The following is a 27573-nucleotide window of genomic DNA, read 5'->3' on the forward strand; positions in this document are numbered from 1 at the left end:
TAGATTTACTGTGCCTTTTTAATTGACCTTGACTAATGCATTCGGTGTCATACCCTGGTGACTTGGTAGTCTGAGGTTTCACTAGTAAAATGTTTTCGAAGGACAGGAAAACGCCGCGCCAGTTGTTGGAATCCTAGGTGTCTGGGAGTAGTACAATTATTTCTATTGCTGCATAACTTTTCATTGTAAACTAGCTTGAACATTCGGGGTAGATGGGTTTTGTTTGCCCCTCTCGTTCCCTTAAGGCTGGGTTCACACACAGTTTTTTTTGCTGGAGGAAAATCTGCCTCAAAATTTGGAAGTTGGGAATTTTGAGGCAGATTTTCCTCTGCCTGCACGCCAATTTTCGCTGCGTTTTTGCAGCAGTTTTCGCCTGCGGCCATTGAGCGTCACGGGCATAAGACGCAGCGAAATACGCTTTCTCTGCCTCCCATTGATGTCAATGGGATGCCAGAGGCTTCAACGCCCTTTTTCCCTCGTGACGATTTTTCGGCTCACGGGAAAAAAAGCCTCCACCTCCCATTGAAATCAATGGAAGGCATTTTCAGCCGTTTTTTGGCGCGGTTTCCACATCAAAAAAACTCCGTCTGAACTCCCCCCTAAGTGAGTGAGTTGTGTTCCTCAGGAGAATTTTGTTTTGCTTACACTGTTATCAAATATTCTTATTTCAAATTATGAGTCGTTATATGTTTTAATGTTTTCTTTTTTTCTATCATTCATATTTATTTGTACTTTGAAAATATATTAGTCTTCTACAATTGTCATTTAGTTAATTTTTTCTTTTTTATATTCATGTTTAACCGTAGGAAGTCATTTTATTATGGAAAGCAAAGATTGGATTATAAATAATTTAATCAAGGATTCTTCTTGATTAAAGAGGCTCTGTCACCACATTGTGCAACCCCTATCTGCTATTGCAGCAGATCGGCGCTGCAATGTAGATTACAGTAACGTTTTTATTTTTAAAAAACGAGCATTTTTGGCCAAGTTATGACCATTTTCGTATTTATGCAAATGAGGCTTGCAAAAGTACAACTGGGCGTGTTGAAAAGTAAAAGTACAACTGGGCGTGTATTATGTGCGTACATCGGGGCGTGTTTACTACTATTACTAGCTGGGCGTTCTGAAGAGAAGTGTCATCCACTTCTCTTCACAACGCCCAGCTTCTGGCAGTGCAGCACTGTGACGTCACTCACAGGTCCTGCATCGTGTCGGCACCAGAGGCTACAGTTGATTCTGCAGCAGCATCAGCATTTGCAGGTAAGTAGCTACATCGATTTACCTGCAAACGCCGATGCTGCTGCAGAATCAACTGTAGCCTCTGGTGCCGACACGATGCAGGACCTGTGAGTGACGTCACAGCGTGATCTCTGGAGAACACGGCTGTGTCTGCACTGCCAGAAGCTGGGCGTTGTGAAGAGAAGTGGATGACACTTCTCTACACAACGCCCAGCTAGTAAAAGTAGTAAACACGCCCCGATGTACGCACATAATACACGCCCAGTTGTACTTTTACTTTTCAACACGCCCAGTTGTACTTTTGCAAGCCTCATTTGCATAAATACGAAAATGGTCATAACTTGGCCAAAAATGCTCGTTTTTTAAAAATAAAAACGTTACTGTAATCTACATTGCAGCGCCTATCTGCTGCAATAGCAGATAGGGGCTGCAAAATCTGGTGACAGAGCCTCTTTAAATGATTCCCTGTCAAAGCTAAATTAGTGGCTCCAATTGTACCCACTAAATGTCCCCCTGTATTGCCAATCAAGGGAATAGATGAACTCACGCCAATATCTGTAAGATGGCGTTAAAGTCAGATCTGCTGGTATCTTTCATGTTGACCACTCCTGGCTAGGTTGAATGGCTGATGGTGCTTATGGAGGGGCATTTGATCTATTGCTATTATTGGGAATTTTATTGATGACTATGTAAAAAAAAAGAAAAAATTGACAATAAGTGATTTTTTTTTTATTACTAATGCTGAATTACCACAATTTTTAAAACTAATTTATCCATCTTTCTATCAATATTTTTTTAGAGGCAGATTAGTGGGTGAAATTGCATCAACCACCTAAAGGGGTTTCCAGAATGAAGACAGACCCTCGCCATATGCCTTATCAGTGCTAGTCAGAGAGGGTTTTCTGCTTGGGACCCCCTCCATGAGCTAGTGCTGCTGTCACTCGGATGGGCCTGGCAATCTATGGTTGGCCATTTGCTTCATATGTGGCCCGCCACCGCTTCATCTGGTGATAACAGCTGATCGCCTGAAGATTTTTGAAGCTTCAATTCAAAAAAGGGTTGTCTTTATGAGACAACCCCTTAATGATTGCCATTACGCCTTTTTACGGTGGTAAATAAGTGACCCTATTCTACAGCTCCCATGTTTTATAGCACTGTACAATTAGGATTGCATTGGTGTCCCATGCTTCCTTGCAGCAGGTGTTTGGCTGTCTAATGGGGAATCCCTGATCTTGGCTGTTTTGACCACAGCAATTAAAAAAGGTTTAGAGTGACAATGGCATCAAAGGGGACACCCCCCTTATGATGAAACCACCAGATTTCTCAGTGACGAGATTGAGGACTGAGGAACCCCTGTGAAGTCAGCCCTGGGGACGGAGAAAAGACCCCGAAGTTGCCTGTACACTAAGCCTGCTGTTAGGGCACACCAAGGGTAGTGGAATTTTTTAAAAAACATGGCTGCTACAGAGGCAAAAAAGCCAAAATTAAGTCTCATTTAGGCCCAAACCAGCCTGGTCATTGAAGGCTGTTACAGATGTAATAAATGTAATGTGGCCTGACCATATGACAGGTTTTCTTTGAACTGTTCTGATTACATTTTCCCTGATATTTTTCTTTTGAAAGTAGAAATGTGCTAAGAACACAGCAAGTTTATTAATTATTTCTCTTATCGTGAGATGTGTGGACAACAACAGATCTTGCAACATGCTGCATTCTAGTTTTATGTAAACCTTTCTTGGCATATTTGCTAATAATGTCTATAAAATCCACTTATCTGCCTCCAATGGGTGCCCATTTAAGCAGCAGCAGCTATTAGTGATCATACGTTACTGCATGTTTCTGAGTTATATACTAAAATATGACACTTGGGTATAAAGTATCGGTAATAATAATCAGTGTTGCAAAAGCAGCTATAAATAATCAGCGTCAACCCTCTGCAATGCCTGCGTCATCCGCAACAGCATGACAGATTGTGCCCCATGCCAAATGACTTATGAACAAGTCCGAATAAGATGAATGCTTTGATAGAGCTATTCTTTCATCATATGATCGACTGCAGTATTTAAAGGGGACAATTATTTAACTTTTATTATACGTATATATTTCAGTTAATGTTGTCACTATTCATAATACAAAAATAAAACACAGACCGTGTTTTCATAGAGAAGTTCTAATAGAGGCCACCCCTTAGTGACCGGTTTCCTTTTTAAACTGATGCTCCAAGCAAACTTTTAAAGGGTTGTTGAGGATTCTAAAAACATGGCTGCTTTCTTTCAGGAACAGCGCCACAACGGTCCACGGGTTGTGTGGGGTATTGCTGCTCATCACCGTTCACTTAAATTGAGCGGAGTTGCAATAGCAGACAACCCGTGGACCGTTGTGGCGTTGTTTCTGGAAGAAAGAAGCCATGTTTTTCTAATCCTGGAGAACCGCTTTTAATTTAGTAAAGGCACCCACTATCAACATTTAAAAAAATTAAAGTTAAGCAACAATATTCTTAATTAATAGTAATCTGCAGATTGATGTGCCTCCATGGTTACCGACTCCAAACAAACGTTCGTAGTCTGATCCTGCAGTCATATTGCCATCCATTTGTCCCCTACTTTGCCAACCCATGTAAAACATTTATCAAGAATTTCGGGACAGATTGAAGCTGCATAGGCATAGTTTGTAGTCTGTTACCATGGAGACACATCGGCTTGTAAAGGAGTTGTAGACACAACAGTATGGTATTTTTATTTTAACCCCTTCCCTCTTTAGCCACTTTTGACCTTCCAGACCGGGCCTCATTTTTCAAATCTGACATGTGTCACTTTATGTGGTAATAACTCCGGAATGCTTTCACCTATCCAAGCGATTCTGAGATTGTTTTCTCGTGACACATTGGACTTTAAGTTACTGGCAAAATTTGCTCGATATGTTCAGTATTTAATTGTGAAAAACACCAAAATGTAGCGAAAAATTGCAAAAATTAGCATTTTTCCCAATTTAAATGTATCTGCTTGTAAGACAGGCAGTTATACCACACAAAATTGTTGCTAATTAACATCCCCCATATGTCTACTTTAGCTTGGCATCGTTTTTTGAACATCCTTTTATTTTTCTATGACGTTACAAGGCTTAGAACTTTAGCAGCAATTTCTCACATTTTCAAGAAAATTTCAAAAGGCCATTTTTACAGGGGCCAGTTCAGTTGTGAAGTGGCTTTGAGGGCCTTATATATTAGAAACCCCCAAAAAGTCACCCCATTTTAAAAACTTCACCCCTCAAAGTATTCAAAACAGCATTTAGAAAATGTCTTAACCCTTTACACATGTCACAGGAATTAAAGCAAAGTAGAGGTGAAATTTACAAATTTCATATTTTTTTGCAGAAATAAATTTTTAGTACAATTTTTTTTATAACACAGAAGGTTTTACCAGAGAAATGCAACTCAATATTTGTTGCCCAGTTTCTGCAGTTTTAGGAAATATCCAACATGTGGCCCTAGTGTGCTACTGGACTGAAGCACCGGCCTCAGAAGCAAAGGAGCACCTAGTGGATTTTGGGGCCTTATTTTTGTTAGAATAAATTTTAGGCACCATGTCAGGTTTGAAGGGCTCTTGCGGTGCCAAAACAGTCAAAATCCCCCAAAAGTGACCCCATCTGGGAAACTACACACCTCAAGGAAATTATCTAGGGGTACAGTGAGCATTTTGACCGCACAGTTTTTTTACAGAAATTATTGGAAGTAGGCCGTGAAAATTAAAATCAACATTTCTTCAAAGAAAATGTAGGTTTAGCGTTTTTTTTTTTTCTCATTTCCACAAGGACTAAAGGAGAAAAAGCACCGTAAAATTTGTAAAGCAATTTCTCCCGAGTAACACAATACCCCACATGTGGTAATAAACGGTTGTTTGGAGACACGGCAGGGCTGAGAAGGGAAAGAGCGCTATTTGGCTTTTGGAGCTCAAGTTTAGCAGGAATGGTTTGCGGAGGCCATGTCACATTTACGAAGTCCCTGAGGAGACAAAACCGTGGAAACCCCCCACAAGTGACCCCATTTTGGAGACTACACCCATTGAGGAAATTATCTAGGGGTATAGTGAGCGATTTGACCCCACAGGTTTTTTGCAGAAATTATTGGAAGTAGGCCCTGAAAATAAAAATCTACATTTTTTCAAAGAAAATGTAGGTTTAGCTTATTTTTACTCATTTCCACAAGGACTGAAGGAGAAAAAGCACCACAAAATTTGTAAAGCAATTTCTCCCGAGTAAAACAATGCCCCACATGTGGTAATAAACGGCTGTTTGGAGACACGGCTTGGCTTCGAAGGGAAAGAGCGCTATTTGGCTTTTGCAGATCACATTGAGCAGGAATGGTTTGCGGCGGCCATGTCACATTTGCAAAGCCCCTGAGGGGAAAAAACAATGAAAACGCCCAAAAAGTGACACCATTTAGGAAACTACACCTCTTGAGGAATTCATCTAGGGGCGTAGTGAGCATTTTGACCCCACAGATGTTTCATAGAATTTATTAGAATTGGGCAGTGAAAATAAAAACAATCCTTTTTCTTCAATAAGACGTAGCTTTAGCGCAATTTTTTTCATTTTCGCAACAAATAAAGGAAAAAAAAGAACCCAACATTTGTAAAGCTATTTCTACCGAGTACGGCAATACCCCATATGTGGTCATAAACTGCTGTTTGGGCACACGGCAGGGCTCAGAAGGGAAGGACCGCCATTTGGACTGCAGATGTTGCTGGATTGGTTTCTGGGCGCCTGTGGGCCCAAAACCGTGGAAACCCCCCAGAAGTGACCCAATTTTGGAAACTACACCCCTCAATGCATTTACCTAGGGGTGTAGTGAGCATGTTAACCCTGCAGGTGTTTTGTAGAAATTAGTGTGAACTCGATGTTGCAGAGTGAAAATGGGATTTTTTCCACAGATATGTGGACAATATGTGGTGCCCGGCTTGTGCCACCATAACAAGACAGCTCTCTAATTATTATGCTGGGTTTCCTGGTTTTCGAAACACCCTACATGTGGCCCTAATCTCTTGCCTGGACAGTCGACCAGGCTCAGGAGTGAAAGCGTACCATGTAAAATTGAGGCCTAATTTGGCGATTTACAAAGTATTGGTTCACAACTGCAGAGGCTCAGATGTGAAATAATAAAAATAAACCCCTGAGAAGTGACCCTATTATGGAAACTGCACCCCTCAAGGCATTTATTAAGGGGTGTAGAGAGCATTTTCACCCCACAGGTCTTTTCCATAAATGAATGCGCTGTGGATGGTGCAAATTAAAAATTTATATTTTTCCCTAGATATGCCATTCAGTGGTAAATATGTCATGCCCAGCTTATGACGCTGGAGACACACACCCCAAAAATTGTTAAAAGGGTTCTCCCGGGTATGACGGTGCCATATATGTGGAAGGAAACTGCTGTTTGGGCACGCTGTAGGGTTCAGATGGGAGGAAACGCCATTTGGCTTTTGGAGCGCGGATTTTGCTTGGTAGTAGTTTTGTTTGGAGTCTTACTGGTGTTTCCGTTTATAATGTAGGGCATATGTAAGCCGGGCGGAGTATATAAGGGGCATAGTCAGGTGGTATAATAACGGGGTAAAAAAAAACAATAAAATGATCCATAGATGTGTGTTACGCTGTGAAGCAATCCTTTCTGCACAGGCCGGTGTCGCACTGATATATGGCGTCCTTTCTTATGCCCCTTTTGATCCACACTCCGCGCCTTTGTAGTTTGGGGAATTTTGCTAGGAAGTGTTGTCCTGGTATAATACGGGCACCGTCGCTTCCAGCGGATATGTTTGGTCCCTCCCTTTCCTGGTTCCCTAATTTTAGGTCCTTGATAAATCGCCTCTTCAAACAGAAGAAATGTTCCCCTCGGGCACAACTGCATATTTTTTTATTTCCTGACTTATTGGAGCCATAACTAATTTTATTTTTCATAGACGTAGCGGTATGAGGGCTGGTTTGTTGTGGGACGAGCTGTAGTTATTATTGGTACCATTTTGGGGTACATGCAACTTTTTGATCACCTTTTATCCTATTTTTTGGATGCCAGGTAAACAAAAAAACGCAACACTGGCACAGCTTTTTTCGTTTTTTTTATACAGCGTTCACCATGCGTTATAAACTACATGTTAACTTTATTCTGCGGGTCAGTACGATTCCGGCGATACCTAATTTATAGCACTTTTTTATGTTTTACAACTTTTTGCACAATAAAATTACTTTTGTAAAAATGTGTTTTTTCTGTCGCCAAGTTGTGAGAACCATAACTTTCTAATTTTTTTGTCGACGGAGGTGTATGAGGGCTTGTTTTTTGCGGGACGAGCTATAGTTTTTATAGGTACCATTTTTGGATACGTGCGACTTTTTGATCACTTTTAATTCTAACATTTGTAGGGCAAAGTGACTAAAAAACAGAAACTCTGGTAACGTTTTTTAAGTTTTTTTTTACGCTGTTCACCGCGTGCAATAAATAATATAATATTTTGATACCTCAGGTCGTTACGGTCGCGGCGATACCAAATACATATGGTTTATTATTATTTTTCAATAATAAAGGACTTGATAAGAGTAAAAGGGGGATTGTGTTTTATTTGATTACTTGAAACTTTTATTGTTTTCAAACTTTCATTATTTGCACTTTTTTTTTACACTTTTTTTCAAGTCCCACTAGGGGACTTGAAGGTCCAACGGTCAGATTTATTTTTTTTCTAATACATTGCACTACCTATGTAGTGCAATGTATTAGATCTGTCAGTCATTCACTGACAGCAAGCCGATTAGGCTTCGCCTCCCGGCGGGGCCTAAATCGGCTTCCGTAATGGCAGAGCAGGAGACCATTGTGTCTCCTGTTGCCATAACAGCAGTCGCCAGTCCTGATTGCCTGTCAGGGCTGGCGATCTGCTAGTAACCGCTACGATGCAGCAATCGCTTTCGATTGCTGCATCGAAGGGGTTAAAGAGGCTCTGTCACCAGATTTTGCAACCCCTATCTGCTATTGCAGCAGATAGGCGCTGCAATGTAGATTACAGTAACGTTTTTATTTTTAAAAAACGAGCATTTTTGGCCAAGTTATGACCATTTTTGTAGTTATGCAAATGAGGCTTGCAAAAGTCCAAGTGGGTGTGTTTAAAAGTAAAAGTCCAAGTGGGCGTGTATTAGGTGCGTACATCGGGGCGTTTTTAATACTTTTACTAGCTGGGCGCTCTGATGAGAAGTAACATCCTCTTCTCTTCAGAACGCCCAGCTTCTGACCGTGCAGATCTGTGACGTCACTCACAGGTCCTGCATCGTGACGGCCACATCGGCACCAGAGGCTACAGTTGATTCTGCAGCAGCATCAGCGTTTGCAGGTAAGTCGATCTTACCTGCAAACGCTGATGCTGCTGCAGAATCAACAGCTAGTGAAAGTATTAAAAACGCCCCGATGTACGCACATAATACACACCCACTTGGACTTTTGCAAGCCTCATTTGCATAACTACAAAAATGGTCATAACTTGGCCAAAAATGCTCGTTTTTTAAAAATAAAAACGTTACTTTAATCTACATTGCAGCGCCTATCTGCTGCAATAGCAGATAGGGGTTGCAAAATCTGGTGACAGAGCCTCTTTAATGGCAGGGATCGGAGCTAGCTCCGGTTCCTGCCGTTACAGGTGGATGTCCGCTGTACAGTACAGCTGACTTCCACCGCTGATGACGCCGGATCAGCTCCTGACCCGGCGCCATCTTGCCGGCAGCTACGGAAGCCGATCAGGCTCCGCCGCCGGGCGGATCTTGACCGGCTTCGGTGCTAGGCAGACCGGGAGGCCAGTATTAGGCCTCCGGTTGCCATTGCAGCCACCGGAACCCCGGCAATTTCATTATTGGGGTTCCGATGAGCTGCAAACACCTTAAGTGCAGCGATCGCGTTTGAGCGCTGCACTTAAGGGGTTAATGGCGGGGATCGAAGCTAATTTCGGTCCCCGCCGTTACAGCCGGATGTCAGCTGTAAGATACAGCTGAGATCCGGTGATGATGGCACCGGCTCAGCTTCTGAGCCGGTCCCAAACATTCGGCGTACATGTACGGCAAGATGCGGGAAGTCAATGCTTTCCATGACGTACATGTACGGCAAATGTCGGGAAGGGGTTAAGCAAAAATTGCAACCATTTTTTGTTATTTTGCTAATGCCTATAAGTTTTCCCTTGTTGATCTGGAGGGGGAGGGGGGGGGGATCAAATGCCAGGACCCCCACCAATCGTCAGAATGAAGGACCCGCAGCACTAATTTAGTTCTGCTGCTCCTACAAATTATTTCACTGCACAGCGTTTCTGGGCACCTGCTATGCAAGCAACTGCAACATGGCCCATTCAATTACGCTGTGTTGCTGTTCCCAAAAAGCCCCTTTTTTTTTTTTTTTCAGGATTGTCAAAGGGTTTCAGAAGTCAGACCCCCACCGATCTTAATATTAGGGCATATCCTAACGATATGCCATAACATTGTGATGGGAGTACCCCTTTAACATGCCACACCGTTTACTACTTTCACTGTTCTCCTCCAAAGTCCCTTTTAGTTGGTCCATTTATTGTAAAGTTCTGTTTCTTACAGCAGCTGTTGTCAAAACCACTCCCCCTTTTCATACATCAATAAGGGCTATGCAGCTATTGGCTGAAGCTGCAGCATGTACGTTAACCCTTCCCTGCTACACTGCCTACTCTATACTGCTAATGCAGATACCTCATCCGCTGCCGTTTGCATTCCAACCGCCATGTTACCTGCCAGTGTATGGCTTAGTGCACATTGCAATGTTTGTTTTATGCAAATAAATTTGATAGAAGTTATTTATATATTGCTTCATAGTATATAGCATTGTAGATTCCATTAGTTTTAAATAATTAAATGCAACCTGGTTTTTCATTGTTTCCCCTTTTTTCTTTTCTTTTGAGATTGTTTTGTTTTATAAGGACCGGTACACACTTCCAATGTGCATAAGAACATTTACTGCAGTGTGGCCGGGGCACTAGACAGGATGGCTGTGAATTTGTATTCACTCCTATCCCGGTGTTCATCCGGTGGCTGCCGGTCTCCTTCATTGCACTACGTGTTGTAGTCTTTTTACAAGTTTTCCTATTTATCAAAATGTATATTATTTTAGACTGAAATAATGTTTGTTAAATCTTCTGGAAAATTTATAAGAGTGTGTTCACGTGTGCCGGTAGTGTGCTGTTATACAGTTCTGTACGGGTGGAACACATGTTTTTAATGTGTTACCTATAAAACTGCTGTTTGTGGTAAATCATGTGCGGTTTCGGCCTGTGTTTTGTTTTTTTTGACTGTGCGGCACTCTACTGACATGCGTGGATTCCCCCAAAAAATTTCTTGACCTTTTGAACTGGCCTTAGCTTGGTTTTCCTTGTTAAAGTGTAAGCTATCTCAGTGTTTCTAAATACCAGTCCTCAAATACTCCCAACAAGTCATGGTTTTAGGAGTTCTTGCGTTGCAGCAGTGTGCCGTATGGCCAAAATCTGCGTGGCAAGACAGCAAACGGTTTAGGAGGGGAAATGAGTTTTAAAAACATGTTTTACCTGTAAGAAAAAATGTGCGGCCAATAACCACATCGCAAAACCGCGGCGATTCATGGTAAAACGTTTACTGCGTTCTCACAGTTGTGAACCCAGCTATAAGAGTTCCTTAGATGTGTGACATGATTTGAGAACCCCTGTGGTAATCCTGATGCTCTGACAAGAAATATGAGTTGTCCTAAAATGAGGACCTATTTGGGGGTCTGAAGGACTGGCACTGAGCTAGACCATTTACTTATACCTTTCTTTGCAGCCTTCTGGTCATCTTCAACCCTAGCCATTAATAAATGTTTACTATATGTAACCGTTCGTAGCTATGATGTTCTCTAGCTTGTCATGCCTGAGTATTGTATTGTGGGAGGGTTATCACAGAAAAGGGTAAAAAAATAAAAATACAGAGTTAGGCCCCTTTTGCTCGGTCCGTGATTACGGGCATTTGCGGGCCGAGCTGCCATAAAAAGTATGGGAGCGCGGTCTGTAAAATAAAAAAAATAGGACCTGTTCTATTTTTTGCGGATGCTTTCTACGGCACGGACACCTTTCTGTAAATATATGGGAAAGTGTCCATGGGCAATAGAAATGAATGGATCCGTACTTTGATCCGCAATTACGGATCCGTAGTTGCGGATCAAAATTACGGGCGTGTGCATGGGGCCTTACAGTGCCTTTTTTTTTTTTTTTTTTTTTTAAAGTTTTTGACACTCTTGATATGAATGAGCAGTAACACGTTATTTCAAACACTCCAGTCTTATAAGGGAAATACAGGGTTAACCTAGTGAACACTATATATGTATTGAAATTTGGAGGGGGGCACTTAACACATCATCATCTTACCATCTAACTTGCGTCATCTTCTTACCATCTAACAGACTGGCAGACAGGCTCTGCAATGTAATGGAACCTTTGTTTGTAAGGTGACGTCCACATGCAGCAGTTCTGTTGCATTTTTGCCATGACTTGAGGCCTCGCCCTTAGTGGCTCCTAGGGAATTGGCATCCTTGCTCATTCTCTGTTGGTAAATTCAGCTGGCGCTAAGGCCTAATACACCGCCCATACTCTCCTGTAGGGGGCTTTATAGTCGCTGTATATAGCCCAACTACAATCAGACGTAATGGGATTTATGACTGGTGCACTTAGAAGCGCATGCTATCCCTCCTGTTTATTATTGTGACGTGCTATACAAAGCATACTTAGCAGTGCTATCATATCGCCGCAGGGTGAGGCCACACATAGCGGCTTTGTTGCAGTTTTATTAGTTTCTCTGCGATTATACTAAAAGTATGGCGGAAAACATTTGTGGTTTTGTGCAAATCAAAGTCAAACCATGCAAAAAAACTGCGACATGTGGACTTAGGCCCCATGCACACGAACGTGCTTTTGCAGCCGCAATTCCCCCAAAAATCCACGGGAGAATTGCCGCCCCATTCATTTCTATGGGCCCATGCACGTGACCGTGGCTTACTATGAGCCTGGACCGCAGAACACGGCCGTAATAAGACTTGTCCGTTCTTTCTGCGGTCCAGTCTCATAGAAAATAATGAACGCGGCCATGTGCACGGCCCGCGATTTGGGGACGGCTCGCGGGTGACTCTGCGACCGACCCAAAAATCACGGCCGTGCACATGGCTACGGTTGTGTGCATGAGGCTTTACAGAAAATAGATCTATTCAATCACTATACAGATGCTAAACAAGGCACACCAAGCTAAAGTCATAACTTAAGGTTGTACGAATTCTGTGCAGAAACATCCTATATATAAAATCACGATAAGAACCGGTGACTATGTAACTGATGTCTATTTGTATGCTTACTGTAAATTCTCTTGTTTGGGTTGTTTGTTGCATCTGCTAACTTTCATCTACTTTGCCAGATGGCGTTGAAACTGTGGATTCCGGATGGCTGACATGTCAGACTGAGCTTAGATTACGTCTACATTATTCTGAAAAACAGCCTGTTACTATATCCAAGAAAAAATTTAAAAAGTCTAGGTTTAGGTATGGTGATAAATCGGTATTGCGTTTTGTTTTTTTGCTTTCCACCTTTTATTTAATGCTGTTTGTACAGAAATTTTGTAAGACCAAACTGGTCTTTGATTCTACCAAAACTTCTCAGGAGATCACAGGTTCTGAGACTTTGGCCCCACATTGCAGATCTAGCAGAGCTGATTTTGTGATTTGGTACAATGGGCAGATTTATCATTGCAATTCTGACAGTTTTGTGGTGTTTGCATTGGAAAAATTAAAAAAGTAGTTCAGCATGAATGTTATATTCATCAAGCTACCCTGCACTGTACTTCAGTAGCGTGTGCTGTGGGCCTCAATATTTAAGCCACCTGAAAGATGATCCGCCCTCCCTTTTAGCATGCTCCATAAATATGGAGGAATTATAATTTTTTTTCTGTGGGATCCGGACATCTCCGTGCAACCTAATGGACCCTGTCATAAATCAGTCCATCGGGCACTGTCTGCGCACATCCTGCGACCGGTCTAGCACAGCTTTGTGGCATAGTAATTCCCCCCCAAAAAAATATTTAAATGACAAATTCAGCTCTGCTCGCATCTGTAATCTTCAGTTTGTTTTAACTAAAAGGGGTTTCCACTGAATGTTTATATGGCCGACTACAACATTATCCTTCATAATAATAAGATTAAACTGCCAGAGGAGCATTCGAGTGGGAACAGCCATTGTGAGGTCTGAACCAATATACTTCACTATTCAGTCCATCAAAGCGCGCCTCTGGCGTTAGTGGGGCCGTCCGTTCTAAGATAATTGATGGCTAAATATTTGCTTCATGGATTGTGTAATGACATCTGTTTTTTTAAAATATATAAATATGATCCGGGGTAGGAGTATTCGCCGCACACTTTTGTGGTCGTCAGACGAAGAGACTTAAAACTGTAGTCCCAACTGAAAGAAGGTGGAGCGCCACTTTGCTATCTGTACAAACGGCATTACATGCCCCAATATATAAGCATACGTAAGCTGGATGCAAAATGTTAGATTTTTTGGAGAGACGTTATGGTGCTTAGTTTCAAAGACAAGGACATTTTTATGCATTTTACAATGTAAATCTATTCTCTACACTGAAAATGTCAGTTTTTACTTGGGCCTTCCTCCCAACATTGACTTCTACCCAAGTAATCCTTGCCTGGATTTTCAGTTTAATGTTTAAGGCTATGTTCACACGGCAAACCAAAAAACGGCTGTAAAATATGGAGCTGTTTTCAAGGGAAATCAGCCTCTGATTTTCAGTCGTTTTTTATGCATCAGGTGGTTTTTAGGGCTGTTTTTGGAGCTGTTTTTCTATTGAGACAATGAAAAATGGCTCCAAAAACAGCTCAAGGAGTGACATGCACTTCTTTTTTACAGGACTTTTTTTACGCGCCTGTTTTAAAAATGCCCCGTGGGAACGAAACGCCGTTTGTCCCATTGAAATCATTGGGCTGATGTTTGGAGGCGTTCAGCCATTTTTCGAGGCATGTACAGGCCGAAAAACTTCTGAAAATAAGCCGTATGAACATACCCTAAAGGTTATGTTCGCCTTCTCAGCCAATATACATATTTAGTTTTCAATTTAATAAATTTTTTTTTATTGTTCTATTACATCTAAAAGAGTAACTTTGAAATAGCCTTAATTAAACATCTCCTATTATTTTGTCTACACATCTACTATGGAGACCCTTTTGTCTCCATGGTAACAGACACAACCCTGTGTAGTCTGATCCTGCAGTTACACTCACTTTTATATATTTGTAAGGTTAACAAGTAGGGGACAGATGGATGGCAATATGACTGCAGGAGCAGACTACAAAGGGTTTGTTTGTAGTCAGTTACCGTGGAGACACCTACATCGCCTTAGGAGCTGTAGATACACAATTTAGAGATTTTTAAGTAAGATTATTAGAAAAGTTTTATACTGGAACTGGGATATTGAAGGCAACATCTGGTTGTTGGTGGACTGTTACGGATCCACTCCGTTGTGCCAACAGTTTTTGAAAACAATCATTTGTTTGCCCAATAGCTAGGCTGGGATTAAAGGACCATTTTAAACCGTAAGTCACACAGGCAAAAAATATCCCTATATATCTTTAGCTAATTATGACTTCACTTTTATTGTTATAAAGACTAAACTAACATTAAAGTTTGGCCTTTATAATGTTTGTGTTTAAAAACCCGGCACATCTACATCAAACTATTCTAATTACTGGAGGTCCCTGAGTATAAGTAGGTAGAAGTACGTTGCTATAGACCTATATGTTTATTAAAGTTCGGATTGAACATCGACACACAGATCACATTGTCGGTTACTTACCTGAAGGGTGAGTACCAATCACTCGAAGTGTGGGAGCATGTTCAATATAATTGGGAACCTACGAGGAGTAGAAGTGTAGGAGCATGCCCAATGAATATTGATATCCAGTTGGATAGTTGTAATCTTATAATCATTGGCCGGTTGATATATTTCAATCAGTTTTGACAAGATTCTAGTTGTGGGTAATGTTAAAATTGCTACTGATTGGCTGGAATATTGCCGGGATTGCAATGGGGAAGGTTATAAATAATGGCTGGTGCACGTCCGCTCTGATATTCGCCTCATCTGACGCCAGTCACGGTGAAACATGTTGGCGAGGCTGTACTGTGATTTTTAATTGTGGCTTTATCCGCATTGCTGTATGTCCATTGTAATTGTACAGGGTAGACTTAATTCATCGGTATAAAAGTTAGCATAAAACATCGATCTATGTAGATAACCTCTATAGCAATTCACTTCTAGTTCCTCAGGGAGTATCCCTCCAGCTATTAGGACAGTTTTGATGCAGATGGTATCTGGATTATAAACACCAACATTATAAGGGCATATTTTAATGTTAGTTTTTGAAAAACCCCAACACACTGCGTAATTCTAGGATTAAAACATTTGGCTAAACATGGTAAGCCTAAGTAGATCCGCTGGTTAAACCCCGCTTAGTTTTTTCATTAAAGGAGCCTTTTTTTTTTTACCCAACAGCGCATGGAAGTATTTATCAGAATGTAAACCTCATTATTGTGTGTTTTTTTTTTTTTGTTTTTATAAAGTATGCAAGTTGCCCTATGGTTCTACAAGTCGACTACGGCATTGCTTCTGTCAAAACGACGCAACCCTTGCACAACTGAGACAAACGGAAACTATTTGCGCCGCATCCGTCAACATTGAGATCAATGGTGATGGAAACCTATGGTTTCCGTTTGTTTCAGTCAGGGCTCCGTTCTGACAGGAAGCTCCGACTGAACGCCAGAATAGAGCCCTGACGCAGATGTTAAAGAAGCCTAAGATATATGTAACCGCATGATCTGGTAGGGTTTTCAAGAGTACAAAGTTTTCAAGAGAAGACAGTTTAGGCCTTGTTCACATCTGCGTTGGAGCCTCGAAGTGCCCTCTGTTGCAAATCTTGACGAAATTACCGGAAACCATAGCGCAGCGCGCTGCACTATTTGTTTCTGGTAAAACAACGGACACCCTGAAGGGAAACCAATGGCACTCATTAAAGACAATGGGTTCCGCTGGCCGCTTGTGGTGTCATTGATGCAACAGAAATGTTGCTTCCGGAATTCCCTTGTTCTGCTCCTCTGACGGAGCAAAACAACGGAAAGACCCGACGCAGATGTGAAAATAGCCTTACACAATTGTTCAGCATCATATACTGTACCAGGTTAGTTGTTATATGTATACAAAGAACTCCTATAGGCTTTACAACTAATATCCTTCTATCTTGTGTGAACAGGGTGAAGTTAACATTTGGAGGCCTTGAAGAAGAGGGTGAAGAAGAAGAGGAGTCGGATAAACCCTATCCAGTTCTCCTCCCAAAGATGGCTAGCTCATTTGATATTTCCTTGATAAGCAATACTGAATTTAAGTCACGGCACTCACAGCCAGAATGTGGTTATGGACTCCAGCCTGACAGATGGACCGAATTCAGCGTACACACCACAGAACCTGATAATTTGGAACTTCTTTTTGACTTTTTTGAAGTGAGTGTTTGTTAAAAATATATATAAACATAGTTTTATCAGTGTACATTACATAGGACATTAAAGGATTGCATGGAGACACTACATATATATTTTTGGGTTTGTAAAAATTGGATAAAGTAGAAGTTCTGTTCGTTGGAATAATGTATCTGTATTCAATAAGCAGAATCCCTGTGTGTTTATTGGAAACGTCCTAAGGGGGAACTTATTAAGCGATTTACACTAGTTTTCTGAAGTTAAAAAGTAACATTTTGGCGTACGTCATATTTGTCCAATTTTTTTTTATTTCTCTTACCACTTTTGATAAGTTGGTGTGGTTAGGAGGGAAGGGCGGTGCCACTGTTTGTCTAAGAGATTTACTATAATTTATGCCTGAAATTGGCATAAATTTGTAGCGCAAACCTATGCCTGCTCATAGCAGTCATAGATTTCAATTGTGGGTACGATTGCACTCACTAAATGGATCTTCAAAATGACAATTTTTAGTCAGATGAGGTTCGCTTAGTCACGACTCTAGGGAATTTTGATGTGACCCTTTTCAGCTCATCATTGCGACAACATATTTGACAACTTATTTTCATGCTCTTTGTTTAGAACTCTTGGAGGCTGTGTAACCCATTCTGGGCACACTTCATAAATGAACGGACTTATGGCACGGTCCCTGTGTCAGAAGCTCTTTAATTTATGTGTTGGGTTTTGAGAGCACTGCTTTCTGCTGCATGCAGTGCCGTCGGCAGGATTGGGCTGCTACACTGACAGCCTGATCCCGTACTGTGAGAGCGAACCGAAATCCATTCCCTGTCACTAAAAGCCACTGAACACGGTGCTGTGTTCCTGAATACAGAAGCTGCCGCAGAGGGGACTCTGAGGCATGTATGTGTACTTTTGTGTATATAAATCACTGGTGACCGTGGTCTAATAAGTTATTACCATAAGATCACTGTTATCAGTGATCTGTATATGGGGACAGCAGGGAACACATAGCTCATGTGCTCCCTGCTAACCTTAGGCCCAATGAAGGGAAAAAAAATATTTTTAATTAAATTAGCAAAATGTGAAAAAATAAAATGGTTGTAATAAATAAAAATTAATAAAATGAGTGTTTTTGTCTCTTCTACCCTGGCCCTATCTACTTATGCACCTTCACAAAAAAAATTCTGTACTTGGAAGATTACAGATTCTGTGGGGGAGGGGGTGTCTGCCAGGGCTTGGCTTGGGCCGCACACTTTCGCACTTCTCCCCTCCCCCCTTTTGTGTTTTTCTCCCCTCTACTGGCCAGTCTTTTGCGGTCAGCGTCATGCGGTCTGGCCGGGGGATTAAGTTTAGGACCCTGAATCTAATCTAGGCCCCAGTTTCATTGCGGGAATACTAGTCTGCACGGCATGTGTACATGAGGCCCGCCAGCGGCATCTGCTCAGGAGCCTGGCTCTACTACGCCTACTGAGCCGCATTCATCTGTAGTAGCCCATTCCCCTCTTCTGTCTTTTTAAAGTGCGGAAACCCTCATTATTATCGGTGGTATTATGTCTTCATCTGCTTTTTGCTGGTGATCCTATCCGGTATTTACATACTTTGTTCCACGGTCCTTCTCATCCTAAGGGCACTGCCTCAGAGCATCTTGCAGCTTACAGTAGGACCAGCCCAGTGTTGCTTCCTTCTTATTGAGCCACATTAGCCCCTTCCATAGGTGGAGTAACTGTGTTATGCAGATTACCTCATCTTTCTACATGGTGTAACTGACATTCCTATGCAGCTATTGGGAGCATCAGATAGCAACTTTACCCCTTCTAATTGTGTTATGCAAATTACTCTCGTTAGCTAGGAGGCATAATCGACTTCAGGCTAGAGGCTAGAGTCCTGACACTTTTTAGTATCCATCAACCTTTTTGCTTACACTAGGTGCTATGCTATAGACCATTGGGGTTTGTCTTAACCCGTCTGCCTCGCTCCAAGAATGCCATCCCTGGCACCGCCTGCTCTTGAGTCTGTCCCCACTGAGCTGGACTGGGCACGATCCTTTTCTATGGCATGTTGTCCTTCCTAGACCTGCCCTATCTGTCATGGACATCCTGGGCCATCTGGCTGACCGATCCTTACCCAGGATGCTGCCCTCTGAACCTTTTGTTGAAAGGCCTTAAGAAGAATTGCCCCCATCATGGCGGACAGCAAAATAAGGTCTGCCCCCCCTTATGCCCACCGTCCGTTTCTATGACCACCACAGGTTTGCTCTGATGTCCAGTCTCAGCAGGGTGAAGATTTATTGCAGGGGGTGGTCCCTCTTCCTGATTCAGTACAGAGATCCAGAATGGCTGTCATAGTGGACATCCTTATCACTGCAGTGCAGAAGACACCCCAGACAGAGGCCCTGGAATACTCCACACTACAATATTTGAGAGACTAATCTCTTTTCGTAAGATCAGACATTCTCACAAGGTTTGATCCACTCAGACCTGCAACCAGTGGAAGCTCCCAGAAAGGCATCGCTGCCACTCCAAACGCCTGGATCTAAAGACTTCCTGGCATAGCGAACAGCTTCACGAACAGTAGACCAACCAGTCCTTTGACTGGCTAATGCTACGACCAACCTTTATGGTAGTCTCTTCCTTGTGAAGCGCACTAGATGTAAACAAACTGTTGGCACATTCCACTGCACATAGTATAGATCTGCCATGCTCTTTGGTTCATCGTTTGGGCAGCTGATTTAGCTTCCAGACATTCTCTCACAGGTCTTCTCTTTGCTAACTCCCTAGTCTAAGACTGGGCAAGATTATCTCTGAATCTACTGGTGACGAGCTCTCACTTGCCCCAGAATATACCAAAACGCTCCATTTTTACCCAAAAAAAAATCTTATTCCTGGTTTTTATACCTTTTTTGGGCACTTTTCCTGCCCCGTTCTACAGGGAAAAGAAGGGGTCATTAAAGCATAGAGAACAAATTAGGCTTCTAGCCACACTCTCCCTGGCACTGACATCCTCAACCCATCGATACAGTTTTTGCAGGACCCACTTCTGCATGAAAACCAGCCCCCACTCGGACCTTCTTGAGCATAGGGCAGGCTCCTTCTTGTTTTGCGTCTCTTGGGTTGGTCTGCTCTCTGATGTACTTGTCTGACGTGACCGATACGGGCTACAAAATGGGGCTGGTTTCCATTCTCTAAAAACCGCTTCCTTGGTCTATTCCACCTAACCTCCGCTCTCTGGTCTACATAACCCTCCAGGGCGTAGTAATCTCCATTCTTCAGGAGACAACTTTTTGGGGTTCTTTACTCCAGTATTTTAGTGGTCCCCAAGAAGCATGGGTATAGCCCACCCCATCCTGGATCTAAAGAGCCTGAATTTCTTTATCCGGGTCTGAATCCTTCAAATGGTGCCATTGTGGTTGGTGATTAAGGTTATCTGTGGATATCGGAACTCCAATATGTCCAGCCCATCAATTCTTTCTCGGGCTTCCCTTCGGCCTTGCAACTGCTCCTCGTCGTCCTGGAGGATGTTCGCCATGGTCATGGCAGTTCTTCTGTACAGGAGGATCCTTGTCATACCATGCCGGGGCCACATCCTCACCCGAAACCGGAACAGCTTTAAAATCATATTGGACACTCTTGCCTCTCTCTACATCCAGACAGATAACCTTTTACGGTATTCACTACAGCGTCTCTCCAGGGTTCTTATAGAGGCCAACCCCTTCGCTCAATGTCACACTAGCCCGCTTCAGCAGGAGTTCTTTCCTACTTGGATAGATATCTAGCCTTGCCGGATTGTTCTATTCTTCTACCCATGGCTGTATGCCGTGCATCCCAGTGGGGGCCCTCCTATCATTCCCACGGGCCTGCTCCATTCCTAGTCTTTCTTCCCTGGATACTTTGTATGAGTCATCTTAACCAGTTAGTGACCGCCCCATAGTGTTATTACGGCGGCCACTAACGGGCTTTTTTCCGATGCAATAGCCTTTTTACGGCGTTGCAGTGGAATAAACAAACGGAGCAGGGAGCGGTTAAATCTACCTTCTCTCAGCTACCAGAGGTAGCTGAGGGCTGGGGGCATCCCAGCTCGAACGGGTGAGATCGATTTCTGTATCGATCTCACCCGTTTAACCCCTCAGATGCGGCACTCAATAGCGAACGCCGCATCTGAGTGGTTTTGGAGAGCGGGAGGGAGCTCCCTCTCATCCCACCGGCACCCGGCGATAAGCTCGCCGAGTGTCCGTGTCTCCTATGGCAGCCGGGGGCCTAATAAAGGCCCCCTGGTCTGCCTGTAGTGTATGCCTGCTTGGTCATGCCAGAGGCATGGCCTAGCATATGCCTGTCCGTTTTACACAGACAGGCATAATACACTGCAATACAGAAGTATTGCAGAATATTATAAACGCGATCAGAGGATCGCATAGTGAAGTCCCCTAGTGGGACTAGTAAAAAAGTAAAAAAAAAACTAAGTTTAACCCCTTAACGCTCATTGACGTACTATTACGTCATGGTAAGCGCCCTGTTCGCGCTCCATGACGGAATAGTAAGTCTCGGGAGTAACGGCCGTTTCGACCGTCCTCCCGACACATACAGGAGCTGTGACAGCTGCTGTCTCGTACAGCAGCTGTCACAGCTCCTACAGCGGGGACCGATCACTGTGTCCCCGCTGATTAACCCCTGAAAAGCCATGTTCAATAGCGATCACGGCTTTTTAGGGGTTAAGCTGCCATCGCCGGCCTGCTACACGATAGCGGCCGGCGATAGTGACTATGGCAACCGGACACCAAACAATGGCGTCCGGCTATGCCATAGACGGAAGCCTAGTGGGTCCTGACGAAGTCAGGACCCACTATGCTTGCTGTCAGTGAGTAGCTGACAGTTCTAATACACTGCACTACGCATGTAGTGCAGTGTATTAGAATAGCGAATGCGTAGTGCAGTGTATTAGAATAGCGATCAGGGCCTCCTGCCCTCAAGTCCCCTAGTGGGACAAAGTAAAAAAGTTAAAAAAAGATGTGTAAAAATAAGAAAATAAAAGATTTAAAAGTAAAAATCCCCCCTTTTCCCTTATCAGTCCTTTATTATTAATAAAAATATAAACAAACAAACTATACATAATTGGTATCACCGCGTCCGTAACGGCCTGAACTACAAAATTATTTTATTATTTATCCCGCGCGGTGAACGCCGTAAAATAATAATAAACCGTCCCAGAATCACAATTCTTTGGTCACTTCACTTCGCAAAAAATGGAATAAAAAGAGATCAAAAAGTCGCATGTACCTAAAAATGGTATTGATGGACACTACAGTTCGTTACGCAAAAAATAAGTCCTCGCACGGCTTTATTGATGGAAAAATAAAAACGTTATGGCTCTTAGAATAAGGTAACACAAAAAGTGAATGATTGCACAATAAAATACGTTTTGTAAACAAACGCCATAAGACATAAAAAAAAACTATAAACATCTGGTATCACCGTAATCGTATCGCCCCGCAGAATAAAGTGAATATGTCATTTATAGCGCACGGTGAACGCTGTAAAAAAAAAATAGAATAAAAAAACAATAGTAGAATTGCTGTTTTTTAGTCACCACGCCACTTGAAAATAGAATAAAAACTGATCAAAAAGCCACATGCACCCCATGAAAAGTACAATGAATTCCTCAAGGTTTCTAGTTTCCAAAATGCTGTCACTTTTGGGGGGTTTCCACTGTTTTGGCACCACAAGACCTCTTCAAACCGGACATGGTGCCTAATAAAAAGGAGGGCTCAAAATCCACTAGGTGCTCCTTTGCTTCTGAGGCCGCTCCTTCAGTCCATTACCACACTAGGGCCACATGTGGGATATTTCTCAAAACTGCAGAATCTGGGCAATAAATATTGAGTTGCGTTTTTCTGATAAAACCTTTTGTGGTATAAAAAGGATTTTCTGACAAAAAAAAAAGTAGATTTCACCTCTACTTTGCTCAAAATTCCAGTGAAACACCTAAAGGGTTCATAAACTTTCTAAATGCTGTTGTGAATACTTTGAGGGGTCTAGTTTCTAAAATGGGGTGTTTGATTGGGGTTTCTAATATATGGGCCCCTCAAAGCAACTTCAGAACTGAACTGGAACCTAAAAAAATAAATAAATTAGGCAATACTTCGCTTCTTACATTATACTGATAATGAGCCGTGCCCACCCCGAGATGACCCCAGTTTTGACCGTTTGTATAAATGGAGACCCCTATTAGACCATTTCAGTGCCCAGTTTTCCCAAGCATACACCCCCGAGAAGTGTATTTCTATTGATGAGTCCTTGGTAGATTTTAAAAGGAGGGTTCAATTCCGCCAGTACCTGCTGGGTAAGAGGGCAAGCTATGGTGTAAAGATGTATAAGCTGTGCGAGAGGGCATCAGGGTTTACCTACAAATTTAGGATATATGAAGGGAAGGACACCCGTATTCAGCCCCCAGAATGCCCCCCCCCCCCCCCCTTACTGGGAGTTAATGCAAAAATTGTGTGTGATTTGGTGCACCCACTGCTGGACCAGGGTTACCACCTCTACCTGGATAATTTTTATACCAGCGTCCCACTCTTCAACTGCCTCGCTTGCAGAAGTCCTGCGGCATGCGGCACTGCGAGAAGAAATCTGAGAGGCCCCCCTAAGACTCTGCAGGGCAAACGCTCAGAAGGGGTGAGAGCAGGGCACAATCTAGCAGCAACATATTGTGTTTCAAGTACAAGGACAAGAGAGATGCCACACCAGTACCCATGTACCTGTACGAGGTACCAGTACAGAGACCCCCAAACCAGACTGCATCCTGGACTACTATAGGTACATGAGAGGGGTGGACTTGTCAAATCAAGCCCTACAGCGCTATGCGGTGTGGTATAAGAAGCTGGCCGGGCACATCATACAGATGGCATTGTACAACGCGTACGTGCTACATCGATGTACAGGCCAGACGGGAACTTTCCTGGAATTTCAAGAGGTGGTTATCAAGAAACAAATTTTTATGGACCAAGAAGGGGGGGGGGGCCACACGCATCGTACCAGGGCAACACTTTCCAGGAGAAGTTCCCCAAACTGGCAAGAAAGAAAAAAGTCAAGAGGTACAAAGTCTGCTATAAGAGGGGGATAAGGAAGGACACAATATATCAATGTGCCACATGTCCCGAAAAACTAATGCTCCGTATGAAAGAGTGCTTCAAAATGTATCATACATCCCATGATTTTTAATCTACCCCAGTTTTACTTACCCTGATGCACTCCGCACAGCTTATCCCCCCTCGTCTTTCCCCTCTGAGCCCTGCTGCGTGCCTAGGCAGCTGATTACAGCCACATGTAGGGTATTGACGTACCCGTGAGAACCCACATTACAGTTTATGGGGTGTATGTCTCTGGTCAAAATGCTCACTACACCTCTAGATGAATGCCTTAAGGGTGTAGTTTTTAAAACGGGGTCACTTCTTGCGGGTTTCAGCTGTACTGGTACCTCAGGTGCTTCTGCATACATGACTTCGCACTAGAAAATCCCCAGTAGGCCAAATGGTGGTCCTTTCCTTCTGAGCCCTCCCATGGGCCCAAACCGCAGTTTATCACAACAAATGGGGTATTGCGGCACTCAGAACAAATTGCGCAACAGAATGGGGTATTTTGTTTCTTGTGAAAGAATTTTTCAGCCAAAACTACATATTTGAAAAAAATAATTTTGTTTTCATTCCCAGCCCAATTCAAATAAGTTATGTGAAAAAACTATGGGGTCAAAATGGTCACAACATGGCACCCGAAAACCAATCCAGCAAAATCTGGACTCCAAAGAACACACAGCGCTCCTTTCCTTCTGAGCCCTCCCATGGGCCCAAATGGCAGTTTATCACCACAAATGGGGTATTGCCGCCGCACTCAGGACAAATTGGGCAACAAAATGGAGTATTTTATTTCTTGTGAAAATAAGAATTTTTCAGCTAAAATGACATATTATTGGAAAAAAATATATATTTTTTAAATTCCCAGCCCAATTCAAATAAATTCTGTGAAGAAACTATGGGGTTTAAATGGTCACATTACCCATAAATTAATTCCTTGAGGGGTGTAGTTTCCAAAATGGGGTCACTTTTGGTGGGTTTCCATTGCTTTGATACCTGTGAGGCTCTGCAAATGCGACATGGCACCCGAAAACCAATCCAGCAAAATCTGGACTCCAACAAACATATAGCGCTCCTTTCCTTCTGAGCCCTCCCATGGGCCCAAACGGCAGTTTATCACCACAAATGGGGTATTGCCACACTAAGGACAAATTGGGCAACAAAATGGGGTATTTTGTTCCCTGTGAAAATAAGAAATTTTGATCACAAATGACATTTTATTGGAAAAAATGACTTTTTTCATTTCACAGCCCAATTCAAATACGTGCTGTGAAAAAACTGTGCGGTCAAAATGGTAACAACAACCATAAATGAATTCCTTGAGGGGTGTAGTTTCCAAAATGGGGTCACTATTGGGGGATTCCTACTGTTTTGGCACCTCAACACCTCTTCAAACCTGGCATGCTGCCTAAAATATATTCTAATAAAAAAGAGGACTCAAAATGCACTAGGTGCTTCTTTGCTTCTAGGGCTTGTGTTTTATTCCACGAGCGCAGTAGAGCCACATGTGGGACATTTCTAAAAACTGCAGAATCTGGACAATACATATTTAGTAGTGTTTCTCTGGTAAAACCTTCTGTGTTACAGAAAAAAAATGAATAAAATTGAAATTCAGCAAGAAAAACTAAATTTGCAAATTTCACCTCCACTTTGCTTTAATTCTTGTGAAATGCCTGAAGGGTTAAAAAACTTTCTAAATGCTGTTTTGAATACTTTGAGGGGTCTAGTTTTTAAAATGGGGTGTTTTATCAGGGTTTCTAATACATAGGCCCCTCAAAGCCTCTTCAGAACTGAACAGGTACCTTAAAGAAAAGGCTTTTGAAATTTTCTTAAAAATATGAGAAATTGCTGTTTATGTTCTAAGCCTTGTAACGTCCAAGAAAAATAAAATAATGTTCAAAAAACGATGCCAATCTAAAGTAGACATATGGGAAATGTGAACTAGTAACTATTTTGGGTGGTATAACCGTCTGTTTTACAAGCAGATGCATTTAAATTCTGAAAAATGCAATTTTTTTCAACATTTTCTCTACATTTTGCAATTTTTCACCAATAAACACTGAATATATCGACCAAATTTTACCACGAACATGAAGCCCAATGTGTCACGAGAAAACAATCTCAGAATCGCTTGGGTAGGTTTAAGCATTCCGAGGTTATTACCACATAAAGTGAAATATGTCAGATTTGAAAAATGGGCTCTGAGCCTTAAAGAGGCTCTGTCACCAGATTTTGCAGCCCCTATCTGCTATTGCAGCAGATAGGCGCTGCAATGTAGATTACAGTAACGTTTTTATTTTTAAAAAACGAGCATTTTTGGTCAAGTTATGACCATTTTTGTAGTTATGCAAATGAGGCTTGCAAAAGTCCAAGTGGGTGTGTTTAAAAGTAAAAGTCCAAGTGGGCGTGTATTATGTGCGTACATCGGGGCGTTTTTAATACTTTTACTAGCTGGGCGCTCTGAAGAGAAGTATCATCCACTTCTAAACACACCCACTTGGACTTTTGCAAGCCTCATTTGCATAACTACAAAAATGGTCATAACTTGACCAAAAATGCTCGTTTTTTAAAAATAAAAACGTTACTGTAATCTACATTGCAGCGCCTATCTGCTGCAATAGCAGGTAGGGGTTGCAAAATCTGGTGACAGAGCCTCTTTAAGGCCAAAACTAGGCTGCGTCCTTAAGGGGTAAATAAATGAGAAACCCACTTTTTCCCCTTACAAACTGTTTTTCATTATTAAAAAATAAAGTAAAAAGAGTACACATTTGGTATCGCCGCATCCGTAACGACCCCAACTATAAGTTGTTATATAATTTAACACGCACGGTGAACATCGTAAAAAATAAAATAAAAAACAATGCAAAAATTGCTGTTTTCTTTGAATCCTGCCTTAAAAAAAAAGTGATAAAAAGTCGCATCTACTCCAAAATGGTACCAATAAAAACTACGTCGTCCCACCAAAAAAAAGCCCTAATACAACTGCATCAGCGAAAAAATAAAGTTATTGCTCTTCAAATATGGAGACACAAAAACAAATAATTTGAAAAAAAATTTGTTTTTACTGTGTAAAAGTAGTAAAACATAAAAAATCTATATAAATTTGGTATAATTGCAATCGCAACAACCCGCTAAATAAAGTTATTGTGTTATTTATACGACACGGTAATCGGCGTAAATTTAGGATGTAAAAAAGTTTGTTGAAATCGCAGGGTTTTTTTTCTATTCCAACCCCCCCCCCCCTCAAAAGAAAAGTTAATAAATAAATTCTATGTACCCCAAAATGGTGCTATTAAAAATTACAACTTGTCCCGTAAACAGCTACGTCGATACAAAAATAAAAAAGTTACAACTCTTTAAATGAGCCGATGGATAGCTTGGTCTTTGAGGCCAAAAATAGTGGCTTTTTTTTATGTTTTTTTTGCTCCTATTGAATTGGTTTCTCTTTTTCTTGATTCTGACCGATCAAGCATTTTCTTTTCGGTTCACCTTTTGTTGGCTTCTCTTTGTTCCTTTTTACTACTTGTGTAGAAACTAATTACCGTATTTTTCGGCCTATAAGACGCACCCAGGTTTTAGACCACACAGAATAGGAAAAAATTTCATATTTTACTACTTTTACAAAGAGAAAACTTGGTTAAAAAAATAATTTGTTCA

General features: G+C 42.1%; 1 protein-coding gene across 4 annotated transcripts in view; it reads left to right on the forward strand.

Annotated features, from left to right (window-relative positions):
• The window catches only part of GPCPD1 (glycerophosphocholine phosphodiesterase 1), a 101226-nt gene that overhangs the window by 29589 nt on the left and 44064 nt on the right, over positions 1 to 27573 (forward strand). For 3 of the 4 annotated variants that reach the window (XM_075863052.1, XM_075863054.1, XM_075863053.1), the window contains 2 exons: positions 12685 to 12808; positions 16577 to 16823. In XM_075863052.1, the coding sequence (XP_075719167.1) occupies positions 12685 to 12808; positions 16577 to 16823 (371 nt within the window). Of the gene's footprint in view, positions 1 to 9663; positions 9916 to 12684; positions 12809 to 16576; positions 16824 to 27573 lie in introns of those variants that run through there. The other variant, XM_075863055.1, reaches the window with a different exon arrangement.

Source organism: Rhinoderma darwinii, chromosome 4 (assembly GCF_050947455.1).
Source record: "Rhinoderma darwinii isolate aRhiDar2 chromosome 4, aRhiDar2.hap1, whole genome shotgun sequence".
Classification (NCBI taxonomy): domain Eukaryota; kingdom Metazoa; phylum Chordata; class Amphibia; order Anura; family Rhinodermatidae; genus Rhinoderma; species Rhinoderma darwinii.